At 39.9% G+C, this 14,393-nt stretch overlaps 1 protein-coding gene across 2 annotated transcripts in view; it reads left to right on the forward strand.

Annotated features, from left to right (window-relative positions):
* RPA1 (replication protein A1) overlaps positions 1-14,393 on the forward strand; it is a 72,813-nt gene that overhangs the window by 42,716 nt on the left and 15,704 nt on the right. For both annotated transcript variants that reach the window (XM_033922446.1, XM_033922445.1), the window contains exons 14-15: positions 9,364-9,540; positions 12,419-12,526. In XM_033922446.1, the coding sequence (XP_033778337.1) occupies positions 9,364-9,540; positions 12,419-12,526 (285 nt within the window). The remainder of the gene's footprint in view (positions 1-9,363; positions 9,541-12,418; positions 12,527-14,393) is intronic.

Genomic DNA, 14,393 nt, shown 5'->3' on the forward strand with positions numbered 1-14,393 from the left:
AAAGTGACAGTGCACGTTTATATGACTGAAGATCAAGAGAGTGCATGAAGAGTGTGTGTGTGTGTCTGGTGTGGACAGTCTCATATAGAGTTTCTCTTTTGAAAATTTGAGCTGGAGTGGAGAAGTCCATTAGTACAAATGTACCCGTGCATATGCTACGTGAAGGGAAAATTGTAGCCCTTGGAATTTACCCAGCTAATTATTGTTACCTCTGCAAATTTGTTTGAAAACTGTCAAAATACAGCCTTATTCTACCTATATCCTTTCAGAAGCACCAAATAAAATTCAATGTTTATTGTTGCAGTTGTCCAGGTCTTGCTGCGTCTGGATAGGTAGAACCAAAGTTTCAGCCATCATGCTGTGGCTTACTTCAGTGTATGCTGTGAGATCTGCAGTTTGTCTTTATATATATAGTGGATCCTCTAACCTGATTGACTGGAATTTGAGGTGATTGAGGCAGGAAAGTCCGTTGGTCAAGAGGCACAAAGCTCAAAAATGTGCTTTTTGAGGCCAAGTCCGCCAACCAGTGCTTGAGTCACAGCCACCTACAGGAAACCACTGCCAAGGAAACCAACCAAACCAATGTGTCTACCAAAAAGGCTGTCGAGATTCCAACAAAGCTGCTTCCAGGGATTGTAGCAACCGATTCACCCAACATAACAGGGTCTTGGCCATGCAGCTTCTGTAGATAGAGACCTTGACAGAGGTCTGAACTCTCATCACCAAGGAGGCAAAGACTTGATTAAAGAGGAGCTTCATCTTTCTGCCATGACAGTCCTTACACATGAATATCTTTCCATTAGGCTAGTAGTCTTCTTGATAACTGCTGTAATCAAAGCATCCACCTTGAGGAAGCGAAAACAGTTTGGCCAGATTCTTGTAAGGAAAAGGCAAGAGGCATGGCAGGAGCCACAATGTGGTGGTAGCTCAAGAAGTCTTTTGAATCTACAACTGGGTAGAACTCCATCTCAGCAATGTCAGCAGCCTGCTTTGTGGGAGCAAACAAGTATGGAGACATACTTCTCAGCTGTAATTCCCTGGACTAGTGGTTCTTAAACCTGCCCTGGGGCATCTCCAGCCAGTCAGGTTTCAAGAAATCCCTAATGAATATGCATGAGGCAGATTTGCTTGCCTGTCACCTCTATTATATGCAAATTTGTTTTATGTATATTCATTAGGGATATCTTGAAAACCTGACTGGCTGGAGGTTCCCCAGGACAGGTTAAAGAACCACTACCCTGGACCAAGAAGAATGGAAGCAGAGCCATCTAGCCTTTCAGTTCCTGGTTCAGTATTGGGGGCCTCTGATCTGTTAGCATCTTGGCGGAATGCAAAGTGCTCTCTTTTCCAGCCACAAGAAAGAATTCAGTGCAGCAGGGATCAATGCACTAGTGTAACCTTGGCCATAGCAGAAGTCCTTATACATGTTTTTCCATGGTCACTTATAGGCCAGGTGTTCTGTTGGACAGCTAGGTTTGCGTTGGTAGGTTTTGTAGTACCAGTATGTAGCTCTAATTCGATTATTGGTGAGACTTCCTCTTCCTAGGGGTCGGAGGTATCTGATTCAGGGCCCAGTCATAATAGAAGGGACCTAGATATTTTGTCTTAAGGTCTAGCCCTTGAGAGGTGGCCTCTGAAGAATAAGGGCTACTTACTGCCTGTTGTTTTCGGTCTCTGCCTTGCTTAAAGCCTACATAAAGTCCACTTCTTTGTATGCCATGCCTGGACATAAGCCCTTTTGAGCAATGGCACGCAGACTTAGCATCTGTTTATTTCATTCCTGCAGAAATGGTTTGAGCAGGGGGCAAGCTCTGATTCAAGTTTCAGGTGGCATCCATGCCATGCTTTTGAGGCAAAGTTAGGTTGTGGTGCAGGTAGATATTGTTTGGCTTTTGCAAGGAGTGAAGCATATCCATCCTCTGCTTTGAATGGTTTTACCGCAGTGGCATTTTACTTTTGACCTCAATGCCATGGTCAGTTCACCATTTGAGCTATTGAAGGGAGCTTCTCTTAAGGATTTTGACCTTGAAGGGACTTTTCTGGTAGCCATTTGTTTAGCTAGGCAAGTTTTTCCAAATTGCCCGCTTTGTGTTTCAGAGACAATCAGTTTCTCTCTACTGTATTGTCATCCTTGCCTAAGGTGGTTTCCCCTTTTCATGTAACTCAGTAGTTTTGCTTCTGATGTTCACAGGGGTTGGGGTGTAGGGAGGCAGGGAATATTGGGATCCTGCACAAAAGCTTCATAATCTGATGTAAGCAGGGTACTGTTGCATCCACTAGTCTGATATTACTTTGAAGAGTAGTATATCAAGTATTGTAAGCTATTATACTATTATGTAGAAGTAACCAATTCCTTCTAGAGCTCATATAAACTCTTTCCTGTTTTGAGGTGCCATTTAGAGAGGTGGCCTCTAAGTCTCAGTGAGATGGATTGAGGCTACAATAAAGGCAACCTGTATTTGTATTTTGGACAAAAAAAAAAAAGAAATAGTTACTGTTGGGCTGCACACCCATTCGCCTGAGTAATTATGCCAGAGGACATTTGCAAAGTAGCAACTTTGGTCATTGCTGCACTTTTTAAATGAAATACTACAAGATGGCATTCTTGCTAGGGGTGATGGTATCTTTGCATGGGGCTTTTCTTCCTCCTACCAGTAGGTTATAGCTTTTGCATATTTTGTTGGTCTGGACTACTCTAGCAGGATGAAAAAAGAGCTGATATTTAGTCTGCCTTGATGATTTCCTTTCCTTGAGTTGTCCTAGACCAATGCAGAGCCCTTACTGGAAAACTTCAGCATTTTTTTTTTTTTTTGGGGGGGGGTGCTTGCTTGCTTGCTCAGTTCCTAGGGCTTCAATTATGTTAATGTTTATGTAGTAACTGCAGTGTTTTCCTTACTGATTATATACTGTATATAAGTTTCTTGGAGTTTTTCTGTTTTGACAAAAGTATACTGGACAAGTATGTGGGATTTCTCAGGTAGAGGAGGAGATAGTGGATGCTGTAGAAAGGCAGTCTGAATGCGCCCTTTGGCCTTTATCTGCCATCATGTTTCTATATTAAGCTCAGACTGCACTAACTCTTATAGCATTGATATTGCTGAAAGAATCACTTTTCTGCCTCCATCTGCTGGTAAGCTGGGGCACAATCTGTTGGTCTGGATTGATCTAGCAGGAATCATAAAAAGGAAATCGGGTAAGACTAAATTTCACATTAAGGAATATACACAACAATATGTAAAAAATATACTTGTAATTGAACTTCATCCTGATAAACACTGGAAAAACTTGGTGTAGCAGGCCTTCTGTTTTTGTTCAAGGTCTCTTGTGTGTTCCCTTTAATTTGGACTGATCACTTTTTATTGACATTTACATTACCACTGGTTACTCGAAAGATATTCACCTCCAATTTAGTGACATCTCAAGGGTAAAAATGAATGCAGATTCATGGATTTTATTCTTAATCTTAAGGTGCAAGAAGTGAGTTCTGGTACCACATTGATAGCACCTACTAGAAACGTCTATGAACAAAATTTGCTCTTTATAAGTTGTGTGCTTTTTTTTTTTTTGTAATTTATAAATGCTGCTTTGTTGTGGTATAATTCTTCATTGTTACAAAAGAAACAAATGTTTCATTGTCTGGAATAGTAGTGGAAAGCAATGAATAATTCATCAACAGCAGTACGCCAAAATATATAAGCGAGCAATTCAGAAAGTAAAACACATTTATTCCTCTAAGTTAATTGGTGATGAGATTAATGTTACCAAACAACTCTTTTGCATGATTAATCAATTATTGCATCAGAAATTTGCCCATGTTGACGCGGCAACTTCAACATTGCTAAATTAAAAACAGACAGTGTTTTTCAAGACAGATTATTAATCTTACTGACCACGTTCTGTGTCTCCATTTGAGATTCAGATGCTGATTTTGCAATTTACAAAGAGCACATGTTTAGTAAGAGTAAGATCTGTGCCAAGGTTTTGAAGTGTGAGCACAAGTCAAATTGTGTTTTGGATTGCTAGTTTGTTGATGATCCAACTGTTGTCGGAGGGGAAAATTTCCAGTATGTTTTGGACAAATTATTTCAACTCCTAGATTGAAGCTAGGTACATAAGAACATAAGCATCGCCTCTACTGAGTCAGACCACAGGTCCATCATGCCCAGCAGTCCGCTCCCGCGGCGGCCCCCCAGGTCAATAACCTGTAAGTTATCTATTAATCTAAAGCATTTTGTATTGCATAGTACCCCTCTATTTGTACCCCTCAATCCCCTTTTCCTTCAGGAACTTGTCCAGTCCCATTTTGAAACTCACAATCGCACATTGTTCTACCACTTCCTCTGGAAGCGCATTCCAGGTGTCCACCACCCTCTGAGTGAAGAAGAACTTCCTGGCATTTGTTCTGAATCTGTCTCCCTTCAACTTTTCCGAGTGCCCTCTAGTTTTCGTTTCCCCGGCCAGTCTGAAGAATCTGTCCCTCTCTACTTTCTCTATACCCTTCATGATCTTGTAAGTTTCTATCATATCCCCTCTAAGTCTCCGCTTTTCTAGGGAGAAGAGCCCCAGCTTCTCTAATCTCTCAGCATACGAAAGGTTCTCCATGCCCTTTATCATTTTTGATGCTCTTCTCTGGACCCTCTCAAGTACCGCCATATCTTTCTTAAGATACGGTGACCAGTATTGAACGCAGTACTCCAGATGCGGTCTCACCATCGCCCTATACAGCGGAAGGATAACTTCTTTGCTTCTGGTAGTGATACCCTTTTTGATAATACCCAACATTCTGTTCGCCTTTTTCGAGATAGTAAAAGATCGTTAGATATGCTCTAATTTTGTAGGCCAATTACAAACATTCCTATAATAGCAGAATTATCAGGGACTATGCTACTCATTTAGTAATAAGACAGTGACTTTGATAACACAGAATGTTTGTTAGATGTAAATAAACAATTTTGAGGTAGCATGACTTATTCTTTTGCTTTTTGATTTAGTAGATTATGCTTTGCTTCTCTGAGTTAAATCTAGGTATTGCAAGTCCACTATTAATTGGTTTTCTGACTTCTAGTGAGTGAGTCCTACTTAACGCTAATAATATATTAGTCTCAGTTCTGTTTCAAGAGATGTTGCATTCAACTTACGCTCTACTGGATAAATGTTTGCGGCATTGAACATTGGGTGATAAAATAGGGATTTTACTCAGACCTTATTAGACAAAACATCTCTGGATAGGGAGATCTGACCAATCAGAACATTGGGTGATAAAATAGGGATTTTACTCAGACCTTATTAGACAAAACATCTCTGGATAGGGAGATCTGACCAATCAGTTTAAGGACCATTTGGCTTTAGGAATATGCATCTCTTTGGTGCAAATCCCTGGCTGTTAACACTAGATTCCACATTGACCATGGAAGCCCAAATAAGTATCCAAAAAAGATCTTGGGCATCTTTGACTACTGCATCAATAAAGCCTTTTTATGTATCATTTTTTTAATGATTGGGGTAATAATTGTATCACATTTTGATTGTTGCATTGTAATTTACTTTGGATTATCTAAGAAATAACTTGTGATCTGCAGCTTTTTTAAATAGGAAATCTAAGTTACTTGTTTCTGGGGTGGGTAAGAATTGGGGGTCATACACTGCCTTTTTTTTATGCATTTATGCTGTCTCCTCATCCAAGCTAGGATTCTGTTTAAGGCATTGTTTATAGTTTAATATACTGCATGGTTTGACCTCATTTACATGCTTGAGAAATTGAAGTTGCAATTAGAAACAGGCTCTGTCAAGTGGGTAGTACCTAGAAACCTACAGTTCCATACTCCTAAAAATTTCCACTGATAAGAAACGTCTTATGTGGGTCCTTTGGTATTGGAATGAAATTTCAAATGATATTAAAGATATTACTACGCACATCCTATTTTGGAAAAAAATAAGACATACACTTCCCCAGCTGTATTCGCGGGGCTTAGGGGCAGAGCCGGCCCGCGAATATGGAAAAACCGCGAATAATATTCGGGCTGGTTCTGCCCTTATCCCCCGCTTCCCCTGGCTATTTTTAGCCCTATAAGCCCCCTCCTTAAGCCTTACCTGGTGGTCTAGTGGGTTTTCAGGCAGGAGTGATCTTCCTATGCTTCTGCCCCATGCAGATCGCTCACAGCTGCCTTGAGCTCCCGTAGTCTCTTGAGCCATTTCCTGTGAGCGATCTGCATGGGGCAGGAGTGTGGGAAGATCACTCCTGCCTGAAAACCCACTAGACCACCAGGTAAGGCTTAAGGGGGGAACTTTCAGGGCTAAAAATAGCCCGAAAAATGAAAAAAAATTTTCTGGTCAAAAATTGTGATTAACCAAATCTGTACATACGGAATTCACGAATATAGAGGGGGAAGTGTATATCTTTTTGTAAAATATTTGGGGTGATTCAAGTAATGTGATATAATTTGTAGTGGGTCAGAGTATTATTTTAAATGTGAAATTTTTTTATTGAAGTATTATACTGCATTTTTTATATTTGATCTTGTATATGGTTTTAATTTGGATTTGTATTCTACTATTTATCATTTCTATAACGCTGAAAGGCTTATGCAGTGCTGTACATTTAATAAACAGCCCCTGCTCAGAAGAACTTACAATCTAATTTGGGCAGACAGATAGGACATCTCAGGGTTGGGGAGTTTCTGGCAGAAGGAATGATACAAGGGTAAGGTATCTGACAGTGAGTGGGAGTTTGAGTTGAAAGCAGCTTCAAAAAAGTGGAATTTTAGCTTGGCTTTGAATACTGCTAGAGACAGAGCATAACGTATAGACTCTGGCAGCCTGTTCCAGATATATGGCAAGGCAAGAAAGAAGGGGTGGAGTCTTAAGTTGATGGTGGAGGAGAAGGGTACAGATAAGAGGGATTTACTGACAAATGGAGTTCATGGGGGGGGGGGGGGGAGAGCATAGGAGGAGATAAGTGAGGACAGATATTGAGGTGTTACAGAGTGAATGCACTTGTAAGTCAGTAAAAGGAGTTTGAATTAGAAACAGATGGGGAGCCAATGAAGTGACTTGAGGAGAAGGGGTAATGTGAACGTGGTGGCTCTCACAAAATATGAGTCGTTCAGCAGCATTTTGAATGAATTGAAGGGGAGGGATATGGATGAGCAGAAAACCTGAAAGAAGTATGTTTCAGTAGTCTAAGCGAGAGGTGATGAGAGCATGTGTTCCGCCACTTATTTCTGTCAAATGGGATGATCAGTGACACTCAGAAAAGCACACAGACAATATAAAGCATAAACAATCACACTTTATTATACATATATATATAAATATAAAATAGCATCACCGTAATTCTGGCAGCACCATCCTTCACAATCGGGAACCCTCTGCGATTGATAGGAGGGGAGAACCGGGTTTCTGTCCCTTCGTTGCAACGAAAATGGATTCGTTTTCTATGGGCTGAGTTCGTCTCTTATATAGGGTAACAACTGCTGCCTTCTTAGTAAGACAGCTGGTTCTGGTCTTTTGTTATTTGTTTTGACAACACCCAGGTCAAAAGAGGTCAAGATAGCAGATACTTGTTTGGTTTCCCTGTCCTTTTGATGTATCCCAGGAGGTGTGGCAGAGCCTGGTTTCCCATCTGTCTTTACTGATGTTATTTGAGCGGCACGCATGCAAAGGAAGTCAAGATGTTAGCTAAGCAAACTTATTATAGAAACCATCTGGTTTTACTGTCCTTTGGAGATCAAAGAGGTCAGGATGTCAAATACGCAAGGAGGTGTTGCAGTTTATTGTCTCTTTGATGCTATCCAGTTGATACTCAGACAAAGGAAGTCAGGATCTCAAATAAGCAAGGTTATTGTAGAAACCATCTGGTCTTACTGTTCTTTGGAGGTCAAGGAGGTCAGGTAAGCAGACTTGAGAGGATACATATCATTAATATTCTGAACATGTCAGTAATATACAGAGGCATCACAGCATGGTTAAGGGTTTTGATAGTGTGATCAGAAAGGAGAGGTCAGATTTTGGTAATATTATAGAGGAGGAAGCTGCAGGTTTTAGCGGTTTGTTGGATCTAAGTGGAGAAGGAGAGGGAGGAGTCAAAGATGACCCCAATGATGCATGCTGACAAGTAGGGAGGATAAGAGTGTTATCCACAGAAACAGAGTGACACAGGAGGGAGGAGGTGGGTTTAGGTGGAAAGATAAGTAGTTTGGTTTTAGCCAGATTCCAGTTTTAGATGGCGGTGAGACATCCAAATGGCAATATTGGTCAGGCAGGCTGAGATTCGGGTCTGAATTCCTGTAGAGATCTTGGAGAGGTAGATCTGGGAGTCATCAGTATAGAGGTGATATTGAAAACCATGGGAGGAGATCAGTGAACTGAAAATGGGTATATATGGATGAGAGGGCCCAAGACAGAGCCTTGAGGTGTACTGATAAATAGTGGGATGGCTGACTTGAACTAGTCTAGTTTGCCCAATTTACTTTGTAGCACTTCCATAGACCCCAGTTAATCTGCCTCCCCCTTTCCAGGATCCTTGATTTTGTTTAATTTTCTGCTGCCACTTGTACATCTTTCTATATTCATAACTCCTTCTGTAACCAGTTGTTTTCTAATGTTGTTCCTGAATCTACCTATTTTGAACCTCATGTTTTTTTGGATTTTTTTTTTTTTAAGTTTCATAGAAAAAGAATATTCATTTTGATTACACACATGCGTGAAATTGTTTTCCAGACTGTTCTATGTACCTTTCTTTTCAGTAGATAGCCATTTTCTGCTTGTATCTTAATCTGCTGAATTCTGCACTCTTAATTTTGGTAAAGGCTGTATTAGACTTCAGGGATATGTGGCAACCTCTGACAAATTTGTACTTGCACATCAGGTCTTTGTTCGTTAATGTATGAATTACTGTAAAGACAGATCAGCCTTTTCAATTCTTTCACTATTATTCTGGAAGGAAAGGAAGGACCCAGGTTTCTGCCTTCAAGACTCAGGAAGTTGGGGGAGGATCAGCAAAGCATGAAATATCTCTCTTGTCCTCTTCTGGGAGTAACCGAGAACTGAATCTGCTTTCAGCCGTCTGTGCAAGGCTGTATTTGCAGTCACAAAGCTCTGCAATTAGTTCTAAGAAACTGCTGGCTTAGGTGCTTCATTTAAGTTGATGGAGCCCAGGAGCAGTGTCAGCTAGTGAAAGCATGGTGCTTAGAAATAAACAATTTTATGAGTTGTACGTTTCAAGTGACCCTTAACTATTAGTATTGCCCAGACATGTGACTCTGTCTTCATGTGTTTCTCTTTTAAACTCTCTGGTCAGTGGCAGTTTAGAGTTTGAAGTCATGAAGTAATAACTATAGTTTATATGTTCAATATGTCTCTCAGGCAGATTATTTTACCAGTGTGGCTACGATTGTGTATTTCCGTAAAGAAAACTGCTTGTACCAAGCTTGTCCCTCTCAGGATTGCAACAAGAAAGTTATAGACCAGCAGAATGGGCTGTACCGCTGTGAGAAATGCAATCGCGAGTTCCCAAACTTCAAATACCGTTTGATCCTGTCGGTGAGTATCATGAGAAACTTTCAGAGACATTCTGCTCTTTATATTACATGTGCAAAATAGAACTCTTGGTGGTTCTTATCAGCAAAAATGCAACCAATGCAAAGTACCACTGAGTAGTATCTTCATAAAATAAGATGTATGCAGGAAAGTTCATGTAATTCGTTGATTGTCCAGCCTTCTTCGATGTGAACCGCCTAGAAGTCATTTGACTATGGCAGTATAGAAGAATAAAGTTGTTATTATTATCATGTAAGGTACAGGGGACTGGTGGTATAATACAGGAGAAGCAAATCACCAAACACAATAGCATACACAAAGGAGTGGAAATATCCAAAGAAGACTGGTGAACTCAGATGTATTGCATAAAAATCCTTTATTTCTTCAAAACAGTGATTCTATGACTCGACATGTACATGCTTCGGCCCAAAAGGCCTGCCTCAGGAGTCTTGCAAATCACGCAATGAAGTTAACATGGGTTCACATCAAAGCGTTTATGCAATAATCCATAGGCGGCTGAACCAACTAAACAATTGGGAGCTCCATACTGAAAACTAAAGCGCCAACACTTCCAAATGACAGTTAATGCTAAAAAATTTAATACAGCTAGATTTAAAATGTCTTCCGGAGGACAGATCAATTGACAGTTATCAGCTAGGCTGATGGGATAATCATGTTATACCTGAGAATGAGCAATGTGGAATGGCTCTCCCTATTCTGTTGGAGACAGAATGCTGAGCATTATTTATTAAGCGTTCCTTCTGTCAGATCTGTAAGGTTACACAGATTTCACAATAATAGTCTATCTTATCAGGTAGCATCTATATCAGTGGTCTCAAACTCAAACCCTTTGCAGAGCCACATTTTGAATTTGTAGGTACATGGAGGGCCGCAGAAAAAATAGTTAATGTCTTATTAAAGAAATAACAATTTTGCATGAGGTAAAACTCTTTATAGTTTATAAATCTTTCCTTTTGGCTAAGTCTTAATAATAATATTGAAATTTATAGCTAAAGAGACATATGATCAAGAAGCTGTTTTATTTTACTTTTGTCATTACGATAAACATACCGAGGGCCTCAAAATAGTACCTGGGGGGCCGCGAGTTTGAGACCACTGATCTATATGGAATTCTCTTCTGCTCTCTTTAAGACAAGAATCCAGTTTTCCTGTGTTTTGCAAATTGTTAAACATTTATTTAGGAAATTAGTGCTGTAAGTAGTTAGATATGGGTTTGTTGAAATTTTGGATGGTTGTTAATCGTTTTGAACTCCAGTTGGTATTATGTGGTTTACAAATTTCCTTTAATGTAATTAATCTGATTTAGCATGCTGCTACTTAGAGCTGGGGTGGGCAAACAGTCCCTGTGGACAACACACAGTAAGATTTTCAAGATTTCCACAATGAATATGCATGAGATCTTTTTGCCTACAGTAGAAGCAATAGGTGCAAAACAAAACAATCTCGTGCATATTCATTAAGGAAATCTTGAAAGCTTGATTGGGTTGTGGCCTTTGAGGTCTGTGCCCACCCCTGTCTTAGGGTCTTATCCTCTTTGTGTTTTGTTAATTTAATAAGGTTATCATTTAGGCTTTCAGGAAGAACCACATAGAGCAGTGGTTCTCAACCCTGCCCTGGGGACCCCCCAGCCAGTTGGGTTTTCAAGATATCCCTTATTCTTATTAAATTTATTTGGCTGGGCAAAACTGCTAGAATAGCTTTAGTATCTTTACAAAATCAATTGAGGAGGGAGGGGTAAATTTTCCAAATTTCTATAGGTATCAGGCCTATATTCTGCGTCAGGGTATGTACTGGATCCTGCCTGATCTCATGGAACACTATCATGAGTGGTTAATCTTGGAATGGAAAACTATGCCCCCAGTTATGCTAAAGATAATAACATCATTTTGGATACTTGGAAGACCCTGAGATGTATAAATAAATTAACTGAAATTCCTATAGAACAGTCTTTATGTCAATCCTTATGGCTGAACTCCAAGATACAAATAGGCAGGTCAAAAATTGCCTGGAAAGATTGGATGCAAGTAGGCATAAGAACATTAGAGGATGTTACTTCAAATGGAAAACTGCTTGATTTTTCATGGTTGCAACAATCTTATGGTATCTCAAAATTTCAATTTTATAAATGGTTGCAACTAAAGCAGGCTATTCAGAAAGGGTTCCCTGAGTGGCGTAATTTGAAAAAAATGTTTTGCCTGCAATTCCTCTGTTTCCAGGCAGATATGCTAGGGCATCAAGCCGCCAGGTGGTATAAATTAATATCTGAACTTATGAATAAGAAACCCAAAAATGCTCTTGGAGATATTTGGAGCATTGAGATTAAGCAGTATAAAATGATTAATATATTCTATCACTTATTGAATGTATTTTAAAAATGAATAAAGAATATAAAAAAAAACCCAAAAAGATATCCCTAATGAATATGCATAAGAGAGATTTGCATACCTGTCACTTCCATTATATGCAAATCTCTCTCATGCATATTCATTAGGGATATCTTGAAAACCCAACTGGCTGGGGGGTCCCCAGGACAGGGTTGAGAACCACTGACACAGAGCAATGTGCACAGCAGCAACACAACATGTACAAATAGAGAGCTTGTTCTATACATTCCCCACTATTTCTTTGGATAAATATTTTGTAATGTCAATCCTGAGTCTACTCATGTCGTGACCGTTTATTCTAGACCTCCCATTTGTGCTTTTATGTCTCAGAGATATTGCTCTGTGTCATGCTATCCCTTTGTTTTATTTTCTTCTGTGGTATATGTATTCGGGCCCTTTTTTATAGGGCTTATAAAAATAATATAAAAATAATCCTCTGTGGTACATTTTTAAATTCCTTGCTGCCTTTCTTTTAGGCCAATATTGCAGATTTTGGGACGAATCAGTGGGTAACCTGTTTCCAGGAGGTAGCTGAAACCATTCTGGGTCAAAATTCAAATTATCTTGGAGAGCTGAAAGAAAAGGTAATCATTCCTCTATTATAAATATGTTCTCTTAAACTTTTATGCATGTTTGTTTGGTCTAGATTGTAAGATTTATGGAGCAGAGCAGGGATGGTTTTGTGTACATATGTAGCTGTACATGTTGAGTAGTAATGGCCTCTTTCTGTTACGTCCCTTCCGGATTCCATGAGCTAGGTGTTCAATCCCAACCTGCAATTCGAGAGCTTGGAAACATATCTTGTTAGAATTTCTACAAGCAATCCATGCGGAAGTCTTTTGCAGTTGCTCTGCTTCTTTTTCTTATTTTATGACTGTTTGTTCTCGGTGGCTTCACAATTCAAATATCTGTGATAAACATATCCTAAAGCTAACATATTCCAGTTAATAAATTTAAAGTAAAACACTTTTTCTATCTTTTGTTGTCTGGACATTTTCTTTTTCTTTTTTTTTAACGTTCTTTATTCATTTTCAAATTGAACAGCAAGTGCACAAAAGAATATTCTATACAAGTTATTTCACAATAGCACATTAATCTCTACCACATAATATTCTAGTGATATAATAACCCCCCAACCACCCACCCTTTATCACATTTTCAGTAAGAATAAACACACATATTATATAGCATATTTTAACCTATTATGTATAAATTATTCCCAACTCCCTCCCCCCCTTTAGTGTGCTAACAAGAAAAATAAAAAGAAAAGGAAAAGAGAAGACTCGATGACTATTCACCACAATAAGTTGCCAATGGCCCCCATATTTTTATAAAGTTAGTATATGTCCCTCTTTGTACTGCTATTGCTCATTCCATTTTAAATATATGGCTTAATGAATTCCATAATGAATTTCTGTCATGTTGGACCTATTTGTCACTTCTGCTTCCCTGTGTCTTCTAATAATTCTCTTTCTAGCGGTTGCTGTCAATATGTCCTTTTTCCTCTTTCCTGTCTTGCTTCATTCCTTCATTACACCTGTCTGATATACTGTTCTTTCCTTTTTAGCTCTTCCCACCTTTTTTCTTTTCTGCCTCTCTACCCACTCTAATTTCACTCTTCTTTTTATTTTTCAGCTACATACCAACTTTCCATCTCCCTTTCTCATGCTCTAGCTCTCCCCATCTTCCTTTTTCATGCTCTAGCTCTCTCCATTTCCCATCTCCTGCTTCTTTCTATTTACTCCCCATTACTACCACTTCTCTCTGTGTTGTCTCACTTATATTCTTGTCATCCCCCTTTTGACCTCGTCCACATAGTTCCACAATTTCCAGAATCCACCTCTCTCTCTCCAGTCTTGTCAGGCTATGTTTCCCTGTCCCTTTCTCCCTATCCTCTAGCATCCCCCCTCTCTTCCCATCTATCCATAGTCCAGCATCTCTCCCTCTGTTGTTGTTCTTCCCTTCTCCCTTGATGCTGATTGGTAAGATGGCAGGAAAAAAAGAGATGCTGCATCTCCCTTTTCCTTCCACCCCCAGACCTAACATTTCTCCCTTTCTCTTCCCAACTGTCATCCTTTCAAGTGTCTTTCTCCCTTCCTCCACCCCACCCCACATTCAGCTTCTCTCCTTTTCTCTCCCTCCAGACCATAGCCCACCATATCTCTAAATCTCCTCTGTTTCTGGGTCCCATAAGTTCTTTCCCTTTACTTCACCTCCCCCCACCCCTAGTCTGGCACTTCTTTAAATCCTTTGCCTGTTTCACATTTTTAAAAAGCCAGCTGGTCCAGAGGGCTTCCCCGGGCTGTCATGCTTTCCCCCTTCTTTTGGTGCCGGTCTGACATGACCCTCACCTTTCCTGTCTTGTTGACAAACTGGCCATGGCAGCAATTCTGAAGCACTGCCTGCAGCCCCCTCCGTGCTTTTCTTCTGCTGTGGTCCGCCCCCAATGGC

The sequence above is a fragment of the Geotrypetes seraphini genome, chromosome 15 (genome assembly GCF_902459505.1).
Source record: "Geotrypetes seraphini chromosome 15, aGeoSer1.1, whole genome shotgun sequence".
NCBI classification, from domain to species: Eukaryota; Metazoa; Chordata; class Amphibia; order Gymnophiona; family Dermophiidae; genus Geotrypetes; species Geotrypetes seraphini.